Here is a 21,853-nt window from a genome sequence, read left to right as displayed (position 1 = left end):
ATGGACACTCAACCATCAACATTATCAATAGACAATGACAACATTTGTGCAGCGGACTTGGAAAGAGAAACTCAATGTAACAGACCTGTGCCTGGTAATGAAAGATCAGCAGGCTTGAATTTTATGGATTGTGGTCCTTCAGAAGAGCATGATCCTTTCGTGGTCGATAATGAGAGATCAGAAGGATTAAATTTTATGGACTGTAGTCCTTCAGAGGTGCATAGACCTGCAATGGCTGTTACTGAGAGATCAGGAGGATTGAATTCCATGTCTTCATATCGTAGAGGGGAATTGATATGCTTGGCACCTCTTCATCTGAGACAGATGTTGAAGTTGGTCAAATTTTTTTGAGTAAGAGTAATTTAAAAATGAGATTGTCTATTCTGTGCATAAACAATAATTTTGAATATAAGGTAAAGAAGTCAATCAAGTCTTTGTTCACTGTTAAATGTATAGAGGATAATTGTAAGTGGAGCCTTCGTGCGATTAAAATTCCAAGGTGTGACATATTTAAGATCACGAAGTATATGTGGTCGCACACATGTTCTATTGGAATTTTAAATCATGACCATAGACAAGCAACGACTGCGGTAGTTGGTGAACTAATCAAAGACAAGTTTACAGGCATAGAACGTGTTTATAAATCTTGTCACATTGTCGAGGATATGAGGAGAGAGTACGACATAAATATAAGTTACGATAAGGCATGGCGTGCAAGGGAAACCGCTTATGCTCTCGCCAAGGGTACTTCAGAAGAATCTTACACTGTTCTACATGCATATGGTGAAGCGTTAAAGATGGAGAATCCAGGTACAAGGTTTGAAATCGAACTTGAAAATGATGTCCATTTCAAGTACATGTTTATGGCATTAGGACCTTGTATTAGAGGTTTTTCAAGTTGTCGGCCGGTGATAATTGTTGATGGATCGCATCTAAAAGAAAAATACAAAGGAACCATGTTGGTCAGCGTCTCCATGGATGATAACAACCAAGTTTACCCACTAGCATATGCCATAGTGGACAATGAAACTGATCGAGTTTGGAAGTGGTTTATGTCGAACTTGAAGTGTGCCATTAAAGAGCCCCCTAACTTGGTGTTTGTGTCCGATCGAGTGGTATCTATTGGCAATTCCATTTGTGAAGTTTTTCCCACATCATTTCATGGATTGTACACCTACCACTAGAAAATAATATTCTTTCGAACTTCAAGAACAACACGATTGTTGGGATGTTCAAGGATGCAGCTAGGGCATTTCGCATGTCAGAGTTCCAAGCACACTGGGACCAACTACGTACTCTTCAAAATGGTGCAGTATCGAGATATTTGGAGGATATTGGTCTTGAAAGGTGGGCGCATGTTTACCAAACAGAACGAAGATACAATAACATACGTCCAATAGTGCAGAGTGTTCAATTCATTGACCTAAGAATATCGACAGCTGCCCATAATGTGCTTGTTGGAACATGTTCGAGGCCTCATCCAGTCATGGTTTTATGAACGGAGAAATTATTGGGCATCTCGAACGACGTCACACTTGGACTACTGTGAAAATCGATTAGCAACTGAGTGTGACAAAGGCAAACGATATCGAGTTGAGCCGATTGATTGTTATAGGATCCATGTGCGGGACAATCGATTGGACGGTATTGTGAACCTCCATACGAAGGAATGTACATGCAAGGAATTTGACTCACTCGGTATGCCATGTTTGCATGCAATTGTGGCTGCGCAAGAAAGAAACATCCCCATCCATGGTTTCTGCAGTCTATTCTATAGTGTTGACTCCCTCATGGCTGCTTATGCAGAGCCTGTAAATCCACTCGGTCACATATCTAAATGGAAGAGACCTCCAGAATATGTGGAAAAGTATATTGCACCTCCTAGAAGAGTGGTACAGGTCGGGCGGCGAAGATTGCAAAGAATACCATCAAGTGGAGAACAATGCAGACAAATAAAATGTGGTAGGTGTAGGAACTACGGGCATAATCGGCAAAACTGCAGTGAACCGCTAACGACCGGGTGACCCATTGACTCTAATAAAAATGATTCAAATGTCGATCGATTGTAGTTGTCTATGTGCCACTTGTCTTTGTAATTATCTAAATGCCACTTGTCTATGTAACTGTAACATTTTATGTGCCACTTTAATCCTCAAAACTATAATTTTTTATGAGCCACTTGTCATTCTGGAAACTTCTAATGTCTCGCATATGAGTTTGATTACTAGAGTTTGTCTATTCATGAATCTCTTCAGATATCTCGCTTTATAAGTTTGATTACTAGAGTTTAGCTATTCTTGAACCATTATGGAAACTTCCCGCTCTCGCTCATCTCACTTTCGTTTATCTCGTTGTCGCTTATCTCGCTCTAGCACATCTCGCTGTCGGTCATCTCGCTTTTAATTTAACTTGTTGGCAATGAATCCCTTTTATAAGTGTAATTAATGAATCCCTTCAGATGTCTTGCTTATCTAAGTTTAATTAACTTGTTGGCTATTCATGAATGAATCTTCTTCTATATTTATGGTAGTTCTACACTAACAATTTAATCCGTTTTATAAGTTTAATTTAAATTAATTTAATCCCTTTTAAAGTTTGATTACTTAAATTAAACTTAAATTAAATTCTGCACTTATAATTTAATTTAACTTGTTAGCTTAATGAATCCCTTCAGATGTCTCGCTTATCTAAGTTTAATTTAACTTGTTCGCTATTCATGAATGAATCTTCTGTATTCATGGTAGTTCTACACTAAAAATTTAAATAACATAGTAGTAAAAGCTAAATTATATCAATAATATACATAATATACATGTACGTCAATAATATGGAGTGTTCATCCACAATTGACATGCCAATTGCATTCTATAGTCAGTCATCTTATCCTGAGTTGTTACAGCTGGGTCACTACCAATCACTAAATGTTTTAAGAATTTTACAACAAAAATTCCACAATCTAACGACCTGTGCTATGTATTCGTAAAGGTAGGTCGTGCTATCTTCGATTGAGACATTTCGATGTCCGACTTCGAACATTTTAGGCCATAGTAGTGAAGAAGCGAAGGTAGGGTGTAAGTCAACGGTTCAAGGAAAGACTCCAGCTTCTTCTTCGATGTCATGAAAGGCAGTGAATCAAATACAAACAATCGGCCTCTATTCAGATCAAATGCTACCAACATCTAATGCTGATCAATGTTTGTTGTCGTGTATATGAAGTCTACATCTGACCACTTGACATCAAATTTACCCATGACATAATTCGGTAACGTCTCATCCTCCCATGCTACGGCAGCTTACAAGGTCGACTTATTCTTGATATGTTTGTAAACCCCATCTTGAGAATTTAGATGACTCTTCACAACGAAAAGGATATTAAAACACATAATAGTCAACCAACATATTCCTATTCAAAAGTGCAGTAAATGGTTACCGTTATTCCAATTGGCAGGATGGTGAAGTGAGCCATACACATGTCTGGTCGCCTATAGAATTTTTCTTTCATGAGCTCAAAAATGATATTTAGGATCTGCATCCAGAACAAGATATACGTTAGGAGAGGGTTTATAACTGTATGTACTTGGTAAAAAGGACAAGGATTGTAAACTTACGTCACACTCAACCCATGAACTTGGTTCAATCAACTCCTGGAAAAAGATTTTGGATAATGGTTGAACTGCATTTTCTCGAACCTCGTTGTCCGTGTTCTCATCGACAATCCATTTCATCATTTCCTTCAATGTAGCCGCTGGAACCTCATGCTTCAAGGAGTATGGGATCTGTACTTTAAACTGTATCGTAGTTACCCCAGGGAGAGGGTACATAATATTTGGACGATCCAAAGGAAGTTGAACCCTAACTTCCTTCTCTTTTATTATTTTCTTCTCTAGTTCAATGGGAGGTGTGTACTTATCAACGACCTTCCTCTTACGCGTTGTTTTTCTACTCTCGACCATAACCTACAAAAATATAACAAAATGCTGAACATGCTGAATAACAAATATGAAGAAAGAAATTTTTGAATCACATAATGATCATACCCGTGAATTGAGATGTAGGATGTTAGAGGAGGTCGTGATATCGAGCTGTACAGGTGGTGGTGGAGGTGAGATCGGTGGAGGTGCAGTAGGTGACTTAGGTGGAGGTGGGGTAGGTGACTTAGGTGGAGATGGTGTAGGTGACCTAGGTGGAGGTGGAGGTGGGGTAAGTGACCTATGTACAGGTGGGATAGGTGACCTACGTACAATCGGGATGGGGGACATAGTGGCATCCTGTGGAGTAGGAGACCTCGTCGGCATCGTGGAACCTTTCATCGACTGTAATAGAGACAAAATAGTTGACAATTGGCCTTTCATGTCTCTCACGTTCGTCTCTAGGTTCGATACACGGGCATCCAAGCTCAATTTGAGATGTCGATGCTCCGCAGGTAGGCATATACATCAGGTTCAAAATTGGCTCCCTCCTTGCGGCCTGAATCCTCTGGGACAGAACACTCCTCCTCAAACTCAGGATGTACGTCACCAACCACCAGCACATTATGAAACATATCCTCACTGGGAGTGTAAGTAGGCTGGTGGATGTTTTAGTCCCCATCAGATTCTTCATCCCTCGCTTCACCTTTTGAATTACCCTCTTGTTCACCTTCCCCACCTTTTGAACCATTATTATCTGAACCACCGTCACTATGTAGAATACTAGAGCTCCCTGAACTCTCGGTGTTGGAGTGTGCTTGTCTTACCGTCTGTCTATCAATTGGGGCGTCCCGAAACTCCTTCTCAGCCTTGGACATGATAAGACCCTCTTTGACTTTTGTCTGTATTAAGGAACCCAGTAAGATGGTTAGTGTACATTTAACTACCGAATAAACATACTGTGGCTACATAGATTACACTTACATTTTCAGACTAAAAAATGTCTCTCTCGAGTGTTTTGAATGACACCGAGTGGAAGCATGACCACCGTAATATACGAGGAATTGCTACCTTGCTCTTTCGAGTGGCAATGTTTCCTGCTATTGACGAAAGGATCTCGTACGCCCACATCTAAATCCAAACAACTCAAATTTATAATTATGTTAATGTCAAACCAAAGATAAAGTTAGGTTAAGGAACATCTACCTGGAATGCTTGGGGAAATCCATGGAGCGAGTACTTCACAACATAATTTTTATTTCCCCTTACTTTCTCCTTGTATAGACTAAACTTATCTTTAAGTGCGGTCTTCAGGGAGTCGAGTGTCCTTTGCCAAATGATTGTACCCCAATCAAGAGAGTTGTAGTAGTTTTATGTCTTCAACATCATCAAATAGGGTATGATCCACAACATTCTTTTGCTTGTTTTTACCCATCATTGCAACCTCTGTGTAATATAGGGTAATTTTCACTACATCCTCATCATTTTCAAATACCAATTCTTTGTATTCTTCTTCAAGCAAATGCAAGTGGAATGCGTCTGAGGCCAACTGACTACCAAAGTACTTGATAAAAAGTTCGTGTGAGGACTCCTCACTCCGTCCAACTCGCGTAGAAGACCGCCACAAACCAGTGATCAATAAAAATTCGTCCTTCGAAAATATGACGACCTTTCCTCTAACAAAGAAACTGATTGAGTCCATTCCTAAGTTCCACACTTCCCTCAATAACATATGGTGGATTAGAGGGCTATTGAATACAAGTTCAATATCTAGGAATCGACCAAAAACTGTTCTCTTGAACATCTTTAATTGCCTTTTGGTGAGCTTCTGCTTTACAATCTTGTTGGCATTGGCAACATTGGCCAGGCAAGTTACTTGCCCGAGAAACCTATCAACTTCACAAATTTTCAAAGATTTCAACATCTTAAATTACTCCTGCATTATTCAATGAACATTCAATTTATCAGTTAACAGGTTCATACTAAAAAATCACTAACAAAATATACTGTAAAAGTCTCGCTAATCTCGCTATCTCTTGCTAATCTTGCTCATCTCGCTCTAGCACATCTCTCTTTCACTCAAATCATTCTAGCACATCTCGCTTTCACTCGAATCGCTCTAGCACATCTCGCTTTCCCTCGAATCGCTCTAGCACATCTCGTTCTCGCAAAACTCGTCCACTAACTTGTCATCTAACTACCTTTGTCCTCAACCAATGCAGAACACATCGAAACCTAAAATAAAAGACCGATCAAACAATATCAACCTAAATAAATGCTACACAATATGGAAGACAAAAATTAAATTCAATAACCCAGTAGAGAACTTCGATTACGGCAGTAGAGAACTTCGATTACGACAGTGATGGTTTTGCAGAGCGAGATGAACGACACTTGCACGTACAACAATTTGTTTTCCTTAATTTTGAGCGGAGGGGGACGATCGTTGAATTTGAGTTGAGCGCTATAGACTAGAGGTGCATTTTTGTAATCTATTCCCGTGATGACGTAAGCAGAGGGTCAATTGACATTATTTTTTAAAAATGGGTCATTTGACATTTTGGACCCTAAAATTGAGTCATCCATACAATTTTCCCTCATCGTAATCACCATTATAATTTAGGGAAAAGGGAAATAGTCCTTTTTGTGGAGGTTGAGTAAAGGGGAAGTGCTAAGATTTCTTAATAAAATAAGTTGGGTTTCTTAGTTGGAAAATATTCCCAATTTCATTTTTTTCTTTACGAATATTACTTTCGGTTAAGGAAGACTTTATGATAAGATACAATTTAATGTGACGTAATTTTATTAATTTCTTTAGATACAACAAATAAATATTTAATTCGTGTCTTCGTTTTAGTTCTCTTTGTTAAAAATAAAAGACTAGAGAAGAGAATAACAACACAGTTATGTGGAAACCCTGGTACAAGGAGAAAAACCACGATAGAAACTGATTTTTATTATTAATTCTAGATTAGTGGGAAGCCCTAAGGTACATATGATTACTAAAATACCCCTAGGTTTACAAGCTGTTTTTCGACACTCCCCCTCAAGTTGGAGCGTAAATATCGATAAGGCCCAACTTGCTAATACAGTAATCAAAGCTTTGTCTCAGTATCCCTTTTGTGAGCACATCTGCAATTTGCTGATTTGAGGGAACATAAGGAATGCATATACTTCCGTTGTCAAGTCTCTCCTTGATGAAGTGTTAGTCGATCTCAACGTGTTTTGTTCTGTCATGCTGAACAGGATTATTTGCAATACTTATTGCTACCTTATTGTCACAGAACAGTTTCATTGAGAGCTCATTGATGAAGATCTGACAACACTTTCATCAACCAAATTTCTTCACATATCCTTAATCTCATGGCCCGATACTCAACTTCTGCACTACTTTTGGCCACAACTCCCTGTTTCTTGCTCTTCCAGGTCACCAGATTTCCCCAAACAAATGTGCCATACCCAGATGTTGATTTTCTATCAACAACAGACCTTGCCCAATCAGAATCAATGTAGGCTTCAATGCAACGTTTATCAGACTTCTTGAACATTAACCCCCTACTTGGTGTAGTTTTCAGATATCGTAGGATACGCTCAACAGCTGTCATGTGTTCTTCACAAGGGGCCTGCATAAACTGACTGACAACACTCACTGCATATGAAATATCAGATCTCGTATGAGATAAGTATATCAATTTCCCAACTAACTGTTGATACCTTTCTTTATTGATCGGGACACTGTTACTAGTATTGCTAAGCTTTGAATTATATTCAACCGGGGTGTCAGCAGGTTTGTACCCAGTCATTCCTGTTTCCGTTAGGAGATCAACCGTGTATTTCTTTGGGACACTGAGATTCCATCCCTTGACTGGGCTACTTCCATTCCGAGAAAGTATCTTAACTTCCCAAGGTCTTTAATTTCAAATTCTTTGGCCATCTTTGCTTTGAGTTTCACAATTTCATCATCATCATCACCGGAGAGCACAATATCGTCAACGTACGCAATGAGAACTGCTACCTTCCTTGAACTTGACTTCTTTGTAAAAAGTGTGTGATCCGAGTGCCCTTGGGTATACCCTTATCCTTTGAAAAAGATGGCAAATCTGTCAAACTAGGCTCTCGGAGACTGTTTCAACCCATATAGCGGTTTTCTCAGCCAGCAGACTCGCTATTTGAACTGATCTTCAAATACGGGAGGAGGATTCATATAGACTTCCTCCTCAAGTTCTCCATTGAGAAAGGCATTCTTTACATCTAGTTGATGCAGAGGCTAATCTCTATTAACTACAACTGATAGCAATACTCGGATGGTATTGAGTTTAGCTACGGGAGAGAATGTCTCGGAGTAATCTACCCCAAAGGTTTGAGTAAACCCTTTAGCAACTAACCTGGCCTTATATCGATCAACAGTCCCATTTGACTTGTACTTTATAGTGAAAACCCATTTGCATCCAATTGTCTTGTGCCCTTTGGGTAAGATCACCTGGTCCCACATTCCATTTTTCTCCAGAGCCCTCATCTCCTTTATAACAGCAGCCTTCCAAATTTCAGTTCCCATTGCTTCCTGTATGTTACTCGGGATCACCCATGTATCTAAACTAGTGGTAAAGGCCCTAAATTCAAATGACAGGTTACTGTATGTCATGTAACTATGCATAGGGTACCTTGTACATGATTGAATACCTTTCCTCAGGGCTATTGGAAGATCAAGAGAAGCATCATAATCCTTCAGACTGTCAGAATTTCCATTATGATCACTGGTCTCTTCTGCTTGGGTTTCATCTTCAGAAATCACCACCTTTTCACCATTATCTCTAGTATCACTCACATTTTCTAGAGTTGTGTCTGAATCATCATTCACTGGCGTCTTCCCATCTGCTAGTGTGGTGCTGTCAGCATCTTTTCCTCCTTTTTCCTCTCAGCACTAATTAGTCTCAGTACAAGTATCAATCTCATTAATTTCAGGACACGTACCTGATGTCAGGTTTGACTTATGGATCGGAGCCGGAGATGCAACAGGTGACACTGCTTCCTTCATGAGATTTTTTCTATAGTATGTTATCCATGAGACTTGATTGTTAGGGAGGATAGGACCGATAGGTTCGGGAATAGGAGATGACTCCAACGGAACTGTATATATGGACCAATTAGTCTCTTCACTAGAGGTCTTCCCTGAAGATGGCTAATAGGGAAGAAGGGTTGATCCTCAAGGAAGGTGATATCTATGGAAACAAAATATTTATGAGAGGATGGGTGGTAACATTTATACTCACGCTGATGGAGTGGATACCCAACAAAGACCCCTTTTTAGCACGAAGGGTAAATTTCGTGCGGTTTAGACCATGGGAGTGAACAAAGGCAACACAGCCAAAAACTCGAAGTGGTACATCAGAGACTAAACGAGTAGTAAGGTAGGAATTTTTCAAATAGTCTAATGGGTTTTGAAAATTGAGGACTCGGGGAGGCATTCGGTTGATTAAGTGAGTAGTAGTAAGGATGACATCACCCCATAGGTAAGACAGGAGTGATGTAGATAGCATTAAGAACCTGAAAACTTCCACCAAATGACGATTTTTCCTCTCGGCTACCACATTTTGCTGGGGAGTGTAGGCACATGAACTCTGGTGGATAATCCCTTTGGATGCAAGGAACTCTTGGAAGACAACATTAAAGAATTCCCGCCCATTATCACTTCTCAAAATACCAATCCTGGCATTAAATTGGGTTTCCACAGTGGCATAAAATTGCTGGAATATAGATAACACCTCGGACTTATCAGTGAGAAGAAAGACCCAAGTAAACCGAGTGTGGTCGTCTATAAAAGTGACAAACCGACATTTCCCTGTGGAGGTTGTGGTTGGTGAAGGACCCCAAACATCACTGTGGACTAAGGTAAAGGGTTTGGATGGTTTATAGGGCTGGGAGTGGAATGAGACACGATCCTGTTTGGCACGAATACACATTTCACACTTTAAAGAAGACATATTAATATTGCGAAATAAATGTGGAAATAATTATTTCATGTACTGAAAGTTTGGATGTCCTAAGCAGTAATACCATAACAGAAAATCATTCTCAGAGTTAGAAAAATTTAAGAAGACAAGGCTAGTTCTATAATCATTCCTAGAGGAAGCATCATCAATCAGGAAGTAGAGTCCCCTATTGTGTCGGGCAGTGCCAATCGTCGTCTTTGAACTTAGATCCTGAAATAAAATAGAGTCGGGTGAAAATACTACATGAGAATTCAGATCTCTTGTAATCTTACTGATGGATAACAAATTATATGAAATTTTAGGAACATGCAAAACGTCCCGCAAAACCAAACCCTTAAACGAAGATAAATGCCCTTTTCTTGCAACAGGTGCGAACGATCCATTTGCAATCTTAATTCATTTGTTACCAACACTTGGATAATATGAGAGAAACTGATCAGAGGTACCAGTAAGATGATCCATCGCCCCTGAGTCAACAATCCAAGGTTTTTTACCGTTAACTCTAATAAGATCAAAAGACTATATATTGCCTGATTGGGAGATTGTACTAAATCCAACCATACTCAGGCTGGTCGTACTGTCCGCTGAGGGAAACCCAGGCAGGATATTTGTAGTGGGTAAAATAGGGAAAGAAGTTACCGGGTTTTCAGAGTAAACTGGTATGTTTGCCAAGAAATATGGTTGAGGATTTGTGCCAAGAGCCGTTTCTAAATCTGAAATCTGCGTTCGGAGATAAGCCAACCGTTGTCTCACATCATCTGGGTATTGGGTCGAATCACAACCGGCTGGAAACGGGGCAGCCACTAACGGCTGGAAGAGGTAAGTCGACATTCAGGAAGACCCTAGTCAGCTTGACTGCTCGAAGTGGTCGCCAGCTCGTTGTTGGTCGAATGAATTAGGGCCAGACGCAAACGGGTCTACCGTGTTTGGTGCGACTCCTCGTAAGTTGGACGGATCTGGCATAGAAGGACCGACCGACGCGAAGGGCTGTGACGGATCTAGTGCGGAACGACCCATAGCTCAAAACGACTATATCTGTTACTGTTTTCCCGTCGACGATACATCTGACCTCGACCAGTGTGGCTTGCGGCGACCCACGGCTCAAATCAACCAAAAACGTACCTGTCCGTCCATCGAAGACTCGTCTGGATTCGCTCGGCTCTTCTGTCTGGTGGGGCGACTCCTACTGACGCCAGCTCTCTGTCGACTGTAGCTAGAAGGCAGAAATCAACTCCAGCAGGGCTACTTGAAAACACTCCTTTACGGCCGCTCGAATAGCAGTCTTCATGTCAAAACTCGAAGTTCTATCAGCAGAAGATGATTGAGGTTGGTTCTTTTTCATAACGGCTAGGGTTTCGTCGCCTAGCTCTGATACCATGTTAAAAATAAGAGTAGGAAAGAGAATAACAATACAGTTACATGAAAACCCTAGTATAGAAAGAAAAACCACGATAGAGACTGATTTTTATTATTAATTCTGATACACAAAGTACAAGAGAATTGACCAAATAAATAGACTAGTGGGAAGCCCTAGGGTACATATAAACTAAAATACCCCTAGGGTTACAAGCTGTTTTTCGACACTCTTAATATTTAAACTTAAGTCTATAACTTTCAAAAAATAATGCGGTTTTGATTACTATTCTTTTTTAAGTATAACAAAGAATAGTATCAAACCTTAAACTTAAAAAAAAAAAAAAAAAAACCATGTCAATTACTATTAAACTAATCTCACTTCTCAAATAGATGTTTTAGTCAATACATTTTTGTAGAAGAAAAATGTATTAGTATCATTTTATTATATAGTTCAGACACTTACATTCTCAACTTGTTTTTCTTTACCTTAATAAAATTTTTTAGGTGTCGTGCATCTCTAATAATAATAAACCAACTGCTTTCTTATTTGTTTTGGAAAAAGAGAGAACACCGGAAGAAAAAAATAATTATTTTTCTAATGTGTAATAGGTATAAGTATATATGGGAAATTATTTTAAATCATAAAATCGTCGAAAACATTTACAAATAATAGTAAAAAATTATAGTCTATCATGATACATATAGACATAGATAGTAGTCTATTGCGGCTTATTGTAAATAAACAGTAAAATTTTATTATATTTATAAATATTTTAGTTTATTTTACTATATTCGATAAAAGCCCTATATATAATTAATGATGTCCGACTTACATAAAAATCTGAATAGGTTTGTGGCCAACTACCAGTCATATGAAATTTATTTCGAAGTACAATTCTGTATCAAATAATTGTTTTAAGAAATTATGAATTTAGACTCTTACAAGACTTTTTTTTTATTGCATGATTTACATAAAAATCTGAATAGGTTTGTGGCCAACTACCAGTCATATGAAATTTATTTTGAAGTACAATTCTGTATCAAATAATTGTTTTAAGAAATTATGAATTTAGACTCTTACAAGACTTTTTTTTTATTGCATGATGCATGTTACTGTGTAGTAGCTAACCAGGTTTCTTTGTGATTAAAACAAGTAATCCACTCACCTAGACACATGCTGTACTATAATATCTCTCTTTTCATACACATTTTGTTAAGAACAATTAGAATCAAGAAGAGGAAAATGCTATCTTTTATTATTGATATAATGCATGAATGTTTTTAAAACGAAAAGAAAACCAAACCACCAAACCCAATTATTCCTTTACTTTCTCATCACGAATGAGAGAGCAAATACATGCAGGAAAGACATCTTTCCATGAAAGAAAACACACCTTGAGAGGATACCAAAACTGCAATAGAATGAACAGTTTTGTTCTCCCCTCTAAGGATGTGAAAAAAATTTGGAAAATTAATAGACTTTGTAACAAAAATAATATTTACAATAAAAACTATGATATCTGCAAGTGAGCTCTCCTTCTTGTTCAATGGATTTAGAACTTCTAAAACATCAGAATCTCAAGCGTCAAATTAGTAATTAAATAATGTTGTAGGTAATTTAGCAAAAAGCGCCTGTAGCTCAGTGGATAGAGCGTCTGTTTCCTAAGCAGAAAGTCGTAGGTTCGACCCCTACCTGGCGCGTACTTTTACATTTTTACGAGTTCGTTTTCGAGTATTTTTAAAGAAATTACAAATTATGGTATTTAAAATAATTTAGCAACATTTTAACAACAACATCTACGCATCTTTTTAGTTTTTTAAAAAATAAAAACATTTTTTAGATTTTGTGCGGCCGCGACGCCGGGGTCGGACGGCTTTCACTTTGCCGGGACTTCCATCTCTCCTGTTCCTGTATGGCTCTCCTCGGCGAAGATGGTCGGGGCTATGAGCTAGCACGAAAGCTCGAGACGCTTGGGGTATGGCGGACTTGGCTCGGAGATTTCAGTTACTCCATCTTCGTGCCTTTTCTCTCTTCGACTTCCACATGGGAAACATTCATGCGAACCGACGATTCAAAATCTAGGGCTCAGATCCAGCTACAACTTAGGGCTCGAGCTCTTCTCTTCGACAAAGCAAGTATCTCCCTTTTCCTGCGTTCCACTCCCTCGCCTTCTTCGCCTTCTTATTCTACTGGGAATCCGTTATCGTCCTCTTCTCTGGCTATTTCGAAGCTCAATCCTAATTGTGAGACTCAGTTTGAATTTGATTATTTTTTTTTTCTTAGGGTTACTGTATTTCCTTAGTATTGAGCTTGGTGCTATGTATTGCAGATTTGCAGCTTCATGGTGATGATGTATATTTTACACTAGAAAATACTTCAAAAGATGGGCTTCAACAGCGGGAGGGTAATGTTTCCTCCAATAAGGCTTCCGGCAAGGTTCTATCTTATGCTCATTCACTATAGTTTTCGAGATACTTTTCTATTTACCATGCTTTAATTGGGTAGTTTTGCTTGAAATATTAACGCGTCATATTTTGGAATTTCTTCCTCCCAGTATTGTTATCTTGAGAACTACAATTTGTGGATCAAATCTAGTGTTAATGGCTTCTTACTTGGGACAATCGTCGGTCTGGTTTGGGTGTTTGATGATTTTGGGAATTGATTGGATTTGGGTTGGAACCTTAATCTAACTTGTCGAGAAAGAATGGGATTAGATGAAGTTACGGTGATCTCAAATCAATTGCATTGGTGTTGTTTGTTGGCCATCTCTCAATTTTCAATGCTTCCTTTTAAAATTTATTTTGTTCCGAAAAGTAATTAGAGTTATTTCAGGTCTAATTTGTATGTTATATTATGGAAAGTACTTAAATGACAGATTATGATTTATGCCGACGACTCCAGAAGTTGATCAATTACATCAATCTTGCTCTGCAATTTTCTTTGAAATCTGAATTTGCAACAATTGTGTAAATATTTCAGGCCTTCTTCTGGAACATGATTTATTATTATCTTATTCAAAAGAAGGAAAAGAAAAAAAAGAATATCAATAAGCTGACTCCAAGCATGACAGAATAATATCAGTATCACATGATAGCTTTTCTGTATTTATGGTTCTTGCACAGAAATATTATAAAAGATTACTTTCCCGCTTGTTAAGTTTGTGATCTCATTCGGTGTGGCTTTAATTGTTCAATGTTCATATCAGATGATTACTAGATAGGATGGGAGATTTGAAGTGCAAAATGTTTTGAGGTTAATAATATGATTTTGCTATATTTATGCTTATTTATACTTATGAGTGGTTATAGCCTGTAATTCAAAGTGTCCAACCTCCAAAGTGCAGCATAACTTACTTGTTGGCTGGATATGCAGATTCAAGCAAAAGCAGCTTCAAGTGCTGGGCCAAGATCCAGAGATTCTGACATTGGTGATTCGTCCCAAAGATTAAAAAATGAACTTCCTGAAACATGGTATGGTCAGTTCATTGAGAAGTATAGAGTTAAACAGCCATATCGTTTGTCACATGGGAACAATGTTGCAGACAAACGAACATCCGAAGGAATGTCTTCTTACCTTAGATTACTTGAGAAACATAAGAAAAGGCGTATAGTTTTTAAGGATGATCTGCTGACAAATTTTGGAAATTCTGTCTCAGCAAATGCCTCAAGTTCTGTTTTTGATTTCGGTAATTCAGTTGAAGACGATGCTATTTTTTTCCCTGAAATCATGTTTACTTTTAACAGTGTGCCAGAGAGTGCACTTCCACCGCCCGATGATATGAAAGACAATAGGAAACCTGAACTTTCTGGAGTCATTGATACCTTGACTCAACCTATTACTAGGAATTCAGCCATGATGGAGAGGCTTGGTGTGAAGCCTGATTATGTTAGCACAGAACGAGGTGTTAATGTAAACCGTGCAAAAAGTGGATCTGGAGGGAGTAGGAAAAGTCTTGGTCAAGAGCAGTCTTTTCAGATGTCTCAGAAAGTAGTAGCTCGAATGTTAATGAGTTTGGGCTTTGAGGGTGCCACAGAAGTTCCATTGGAGGTTTTCTCCCAGTTCTTGAGTTGTCATATCTGTAAACTTGGTAGCACTTTGAGAGTACTGGCTGATAGTTACAGAAAGCAGTGTTCGGCCGTGGATTTACTCAGGATGTTCCTTAAAACGATGGGATATAGGTAAGCTTGAGTTATTATCCATATATTTTTCACGAGATTGATAATTCTCACCATCTCATTTCCTCCTTTTCTTTGGGTCATGTTCCTGAAGTCATCATTCCTAGGGCTATATCTTATCTAGTTCCATAATTATTATGTTATTTTATCATTTACGTCCATGTTGGCAATCTGTTTGTCTAGATAACAAATGCTTGCAGACGCTCTTGATTTTCTTTTCTTAATTATAAAAATATTAAGCTTGAATCTGATCTCAAAGCTTGTAGAGGCTACAATAATCTTAGAGTTTTGTTAGATAGCATCTGCACCTGTGATCAAGTTAAGTTGAAGCTACTTTATGACATTTCATTTCGTTTTTGCTTGATCCTGTGCAGTAATTTTGGATCCTTGGCGGAAATTGTCAAGGATGGTTCCAGAAATTATGTACGGCAATCCATGCACCATGGAGTCCAGCCACAGTTGCAGCCGCAGGCACAGCATCAAAGCCTTCTTCAAGTGCCTCAGCAAGTATGCATCTCTATATTTTCTCCTGCATGTTAATTTTTGTTTTGTGCGACTTTTCCTTGTATGAGCTCTTTGTTTTTCGGTCTCTATTGCATGATGTTCTCATGCAGTTTCAGACGCTATACAATGAATATCAAGTTCTGGGTAGATGTCCTTTACTGGTGTAACTCTCTCCCTGCCTTGAGACACAGACAGGGAGAGAGTTAATTCATTTCTTTAATATTCCTTGTTTCACATGCTATCAATGTTGTTGAAAAGAATTGATGACATCTATTATCAATCGTTGAGCTTTGAGGGTAGCCGGATTTCCCTTAATCATTCGTCAAGACCTTGGCATCATTGCTATATTTTTGTTTGTCCTACTAACCTCTAGTACTTACTAGAAGTTAAAAAGTTAAAAACTCTATACTGCATATTGAAATCATAAAACAAACTTATTGGATCTGTAGGTGCCTAGACAAATGCATCCCCAGATGCAACAGATGGTTCATCCCCAAACATTTCAGCAGCAGCAATTTGTGCTTGAAAAGATGCGAAGACGGCAAGCGGCAACCCCACGTGCTGTTATGGAAGTGAACAAGGACAGACCACTGCTTCAAGTCAAGGTTGAAAACACAGAATTGCCAATGGATGGTAATGCCTTAAATGCTCTCAACGTCAGGCATCCTCAGTTGCAATTCCACCAACAGCAAATGGCTGCTATGTCCAATATTCAAGCTTCACCGGGAAATCAGTTCAGGCAGATGTCTTCTATGCAAATGCCCCAAATCCAGACACCGTAAGACGATCTTAAAAATTTGAAAACAACATTAACTATAAGTTTCTTCTTAGAGGTCCTTCCTGAGCTTTTGTAGCATTTTTATTGATATGCAGGAATACTAATGTTGTTAGGGCTCAACCGGTGAAGGTTGAAGGCTTTCAAGAACTGATGGGTGGGGATTCTTCATCAAAACACGACTCGGAAGAAGCTAGATTGACTTCCCCTTCAAGTAAATAGTTTAGGAGGTTACTATTTGTTATTTAATGGTATCCATGTACATGTGTAGTTCTCTCTCTGTGAACCACAATGTTCAAAACAGTTCTGCACCCATTATATTTCTGAGAAGGCATGAGCCACCAAAGTTGTGATGGTTAAGGCACCTTCTTATGTTGTCCAGTAAATTGTTTCATAAAGCAAAGCAAGTCAAGGTGGACCCATACCCTAGTGGTGCGCATACTTCCCCCTATTCCCTGTCTTCATTTTTTGTTTTTGAAAAATAAATTGCCTTTCTTAATATTTGATGATTCATTCCTTATTTCATTAGCATAAATTTATATATTCAACTGAAGGTAAGTGTATTAATAATTGATGTTACTGTAGAATGTTTGGACTGCGACTTCAAGTGGAGGCTACACTATATTTAGGGCTCTAATTATAATAGTTGGTATTTTCAATTATTATAACTTGCGATGAACTATAGTATTACTATTTCAAATCTCTATATGTTACATTGTTTACTCTTTGTTATCGTGTTTATTGTTTTTTACTCATCATCTCTTTTCCTTTTTATTATAGTGTTTATTATTTTTTACTTAGATTAAAATAGTTTACACTAACATAGACTATTATAATTTAGATTAAAATAGTTTGCACTTCAAACCTAGATTATTGTGACCTACGGACTATAATAACTACTGACAAAACACCCCTAAATCATTTATTGATAGAAAGAGGAGCTTCACTAGAAAGAGGAGCTTCACTTTCATTGGACGTGATTCAATATTTCAATCTCAATCGTTTCAATTTTATCAAATCTGATTTTTTTAAAAAAAATTTTTGGGCAAAAAACGGAATATGGGATATAGCCTAATCTTTTTCAAAAATGAATTATAAAGGTTCGCACTTTGCTGAATGATATAAAATTAAACCAATAAAGTATTGAGCGCTATAAGGATATCTCTGGAATCGATCTGTATGAAAAAAAAAAAAAAAAACAATTTTTTAGTTTAATATCAGAGAGTAGGTGAGATTACAAAGTTACTTTTTGATCCTAAATAGTGTCCTGATGAATTATATTTATGTGTTTTGCTCATCTAATTATTGCTCTATTATTGATGGAAACATCAGAAAATTGCTATGAAAAAACAAAGTAATAGATAATGGTTAGGTCTCGTTTGATAATTATTTGGTTTTTTTTTTTTTTTTTTAAAAAAAAATTAAGTTTATTTCATCCACATTTCTTAATATGATTTGTATTACAATGGTTGAGTTTTTAACCAAATTCCAAAAATAAAAGCAACTTTTTGAAAGTTATTTTTTTTTTAGTTATTTGGTTTTAAATAATTGGTGAAAGGTAGATAACAAAATAAAAAATTTAGAGGTGGAAATAGTGTCATAAGCTTAATTTTCAAAAACAAAAATAAAAAACAAAATGATTATCAAAAGGATCTTAATTTTTATTCTCAAATTTGTTTAAAAAATTGATTGTGTCAATGATTTTAATGATATCTTGTAGGATGAAATAAATGGAGTGATTTTAATATTTTACATAGTTGTAGACAATTAATGTCATGGAAATTCTATTTCCTACACATTAGTTGTCATAATTTTTTGTAACGGAAAAGATATTTTTTTGGAATAGTTTTAAATTTTCATGAGCATGTCTAAATAAACTAAGTAATAATAATAATAAAATAAAGTTGAGAATAAAGATGAATTTGGTATGGACTCAAAAAAAATATATATTTAAATCAAATACGCGTTAATCTAAAAAAAAGTTAAAGGCAAGGTATTAAATGAAAATATGGTTGTATTTCATATTTTTATTTAAGTATTTGATAGCAAATTTAAAAATTAAATTCGAATTTAAACAATTATTCTATATGTATTTGACAATATATTATAAACCATAGAACTAATGGTAGTTTTTTCTTTCTTTCTTTTTGTAGTACAACAATTGTAGGGATGAGGGATCGAACTTTCAACTTCTAAAGAGGAATGTTATGCCAATTAGTGTTGAGTTAATCTTACTTTGACGAATTAATGATAGTTATCCACTAACAGTTAAGTTGAATATAAAATATTATTAATTTATTTATGAATTTGTTGTATGTTAAAAACTTTGTATAATTATTATCTATGTAATATCATATAATTTATAATACATTAAATAATTTATTTTATATTTAGCAAAAATACTTGAATTTATAACATGGAATACTATTAACACTTTTATCTTTGTTTAGTATAATTTTGGATTTGAAAATTTCAAATTCAAAATCTGAAAAATAATTAAAACATAAAAGATATTGTTTTTAGACTTATGCCCCTATTTGATAACCATTTGGTTTTTTATTTTTTTATTTGAAAATCAAGCCAATAAACATTACTTTCACCTAAAAATTTATTTCTTTTATTATCTACTTTTTATCAATTGTTTAAAAACACCAAGCCAAAATTTGAAAATTAAGAAAAACAGCTTTTAAAAACTTGATTTTGTTTTAAAAATTTGACTAAGAATTTAATATTGCATGTAAATTATTGTAAGAAATTAGAAAGAAATAGATAATTTGAAAAATCAAAAACAAAATAATAAAATAATTACCAAAAGAAATTTACAATGTTTAGATCATAAAAGTTAAAACAATTCTAAAAAATGGAATCCATATTACTTATGAAATAGACATTAAAAAACAATTTGGATGGCCTACGAAACACATCCACGGATCTTTAAAAAGAAAAAATAAATGGTTTTCAAATTACGTGGTTTCCACTATTAACATTTTTATGTATGTTTAATATAATTTTAGATTTAAAAATTTCAAATTTCAAAATCCGAAAATAATTAAAACATCAAAATATTGCTTTCTTATAAAATTTGGAAACAATTTTAAAAAACGCATTCCAAATTGCCTACCACGTCCTAAAGATCTTTTATTTTATTTTATTTTAAAAATTTTAAATTTGCATGTAGTGGCAAGCAGCGATCACTAAATAAAGAAAAACTCTCTGTTTGCGGTACGGGTATTCAAAAAATCCGATGATTCGAAAAAATTGATCAACCCAACCTAATTCATGCGGTTTGAGTTGGGTTATCAACTCATTTGGATTGGGTTGGGAGTTCCAATAAATGAAAATTTTATGAATTGGGTTGGTTCATAGATTCACCTAATATAACTCAAATCAAAACCTGAATTTATTATTAACTTAATTATATATATATTATATATTATATATATATATATATATATATATTTTATTTATAATAATTATTTTATACATATAATTATTTTAATTTTTATTTAATTCTAATATTTTTTTTAATAATTTATTCTTCAACAATTCTTAAAAGTAGTTTCTTTGCATTTTAAAAAGAAAATTTTACTATATAAATTGAAATTGAGTAGTTAATCTTAATTCAATATATGAAAATAATTAAATTAGATTTTTACATATTTACATATTGTTTTTTTAGAATAAAATTTTAAATAAATGATCCGATTAACCCGAACCAACCCAACCCAAATATTTCATGGTTGAGTTGAGTTGGGTTCATGTTTTTTAATAAGAGTTATTTGGGTTGAAGAAATTTACAATCCAAATAATGGGGTTGGGTCTAAAAAGTCTTTCCATGAACACCCCTAATTTGCCGCAATACTTCCAAGTTCCAATGCTAAATCAATAACTGACCCTATTTTATTATTATTATAATTATAATTACTAACAATAGTAATTGAACAAAATACAATTTTGGTCTAAGTCTGAGATTTGTGTCTATTTGATCTTCAGAGTTTGGAAATGGACACTTTTAATCTTTTAAGGTTTGAGAAATGATTTTAAATGATCCCTAAGTTAAATTTACTGTTAGTTGACTAACGAAAAAAATGACTTACAGTGTGAGTTTTTTTAATAATGTGGTAATACTTATAAATTTTATATTAATTTTAATTGTAATTAGAACTTTTTTTTGGTTGGAAATGTCTCTTGTGCTTAGACCCATAGCAAGGGTTAAAAAAATTCCACATTGGAGAATTAAGCAATATCTTAAAGATATAAATATCAAAACATGTTAGGAATAACTTTAAAGTATGGTGGTGGTAGAAGTAATAATTCTTTCATCATACGTGTGTCGTCATTGTCCGATTGGATGAGTTTGGATAAGTGTACTTGTATGAAAAAGTATTTTTTATTACTCATCAGTTTAATTTTTATGTTAAAAATTAAATATTTTAATATATTTTTTATGAATATTATGCCAATTGAGCTACATTCTTGTTGGCTTTAATATTTATTATTACGATCGTGATTTATTATTTGTACCTGTTTTCTTCCGTCGAATATTTTTTCAATATCTCGTTTTTACGCCCGAATTTTGATGTTGCGTTAGAATAGCAATTGACACCAGAGTTAGCAACTCTTTGACATATGATTTTGCAGCATCATTTCTAAAAAGTGTCCAGATTCATAAAAATTTACCAAAAATCACATCCTAAAACCCTAGAAAAGCTAAATGGTCAATCTTCACCCACTTCATGACATAGACGAAGCAAAAATAGTGGTGGCAGGAATCAAGCTTGCCTCTCTCCGCTTTTCCATCATTTGAAAAGCAAACTACAGAGATAGAAGAAGGATTATCGTCTATCAGCGACTGATTTTCTTCAATTCCACATTCTGTAGATTTGTTTTGGTACTCGTGGAAGGACAATAAATTAGGGCTTTTAGGCAATTTTCTGGGGAGGCGAATGAGTTAGTTGAGACATCCGCCGTCGTCAATGAGTGGCAGAATCGTCGGACCGCTTCGATTAATTCCGGCGAAAGAGTTCAGATGAGATCGCCGATCAGTACTTGGGCAAAGGGGCTGTCCTTCTCATTCTCGGTATTTTACAATCCATCTCTCTCTCTCTCTCTCTCAAAAAAAAAAAAAAAAAAAAAAAAAAAAA

General features: G+C 35.8%; 3 protein-coding genes and 1 non-coding gene across 5 annotated transcripts; 3 read left to right on the top strand and 1 right to left on the bottom strand.

Moving 5' to 3' along the window:
* Nucleotides 1-2,024, top strand: LOC120073555. The gene is made up of 4 exons (XM_039026386.1): nucleotides 1-336; nucleotides 414-1,115; nucleotides 1,211-1,357; nucleotides 1,440-2,024. The coding sequence occupies exons 1-4, from the start codon at nucleotides 1-3 to the stop codon at nucleotides 2,022-2,024; spliced, it is 1,770 nt and encodes a 589-aa protein (XP_038882314.1).
* Nucleotides 2,025-5,259: 3,235 nt separating this feature from the next.
* On the bottom strand, nucleotides 5,260-5,832 carry LOC120073554. The gene has a single exon (XM_039026385.1). It carries the CDS (start codon nucleotides 5,830-5,832, stop codon nucleotides 5,260-5,262), a length of 573 nt encoding a protein of 190 aa, XP_038882313.1.
* Nucleotides 5,833-12,882: 7,050 nt separating this feature from the next.
* TRNAR-CCU lies at nucleotides 12,883-12,955 on the top strand. The gene has a single exon. It is a non-coding gene; the product is annotated as a tRNA-Arg (tRNA).
* Nucleotides 12,956-13,047: 92 nt separating this feature from the next.
* On the top strand, nucleotides 13,048-17,229 carry LOC120074514. 2 transcript variants are annotated; one of them, XM_039027665.1, is made up of 7 exons: nucleotides 13,048-13,498; nucleotides 13,585-13,691; nucleotides 14,628-14,725; nucleotides 14,999-15,433; nucleotides 15,805-15,937; nucleotides 16,384-16,712; nucleotides 16,808-17,229. In XM_039027665.1, exons 1-7 carry the CDS (start codon nucleotides 13,168-13,170, stop codon nucleotides 16,929-16,931), a joined length of 1,557 nt encoding a protein of 518 aa, XP_038883593.1. In that variant the 5' UTR covers nucleotides 13,048-13,167; the 3' UTR covers nucleotides 16,932-17,229. The 2 variants fall into 2 exon arrangements, with proteins under 2 accessions (XP_038883593.1, XP_038883592.1); XM_039027664.1 differs by having other exon boundaries at nucleotides 14,628-15,433.
* The last annotated feature ends 4,624 nt before the right edge of the window (nucleotides 17,230-21,853 follow it).

The sequence above is a fragment of the Benincasa hispida genome, chromosome 3, assembly GCF_009727055.1.
Source record: "Benincasa hispida cultivar B227 chromosome 3, ASM972705v1, whole genome shotgun sequence".
Classification (NCBI taxonomy): Eukaryota; Viridiplantae; Streptophyta; class Magnoliopsida; order Cucurbitales; family Cucurbitaceae; genus Benincasa; species Benincasa hispida.
The sequence above is the reverse complement of the archived record's forward strand: the minus strand, read 5'-3'. Positions and strand labels throughout refer to the sequence as shown.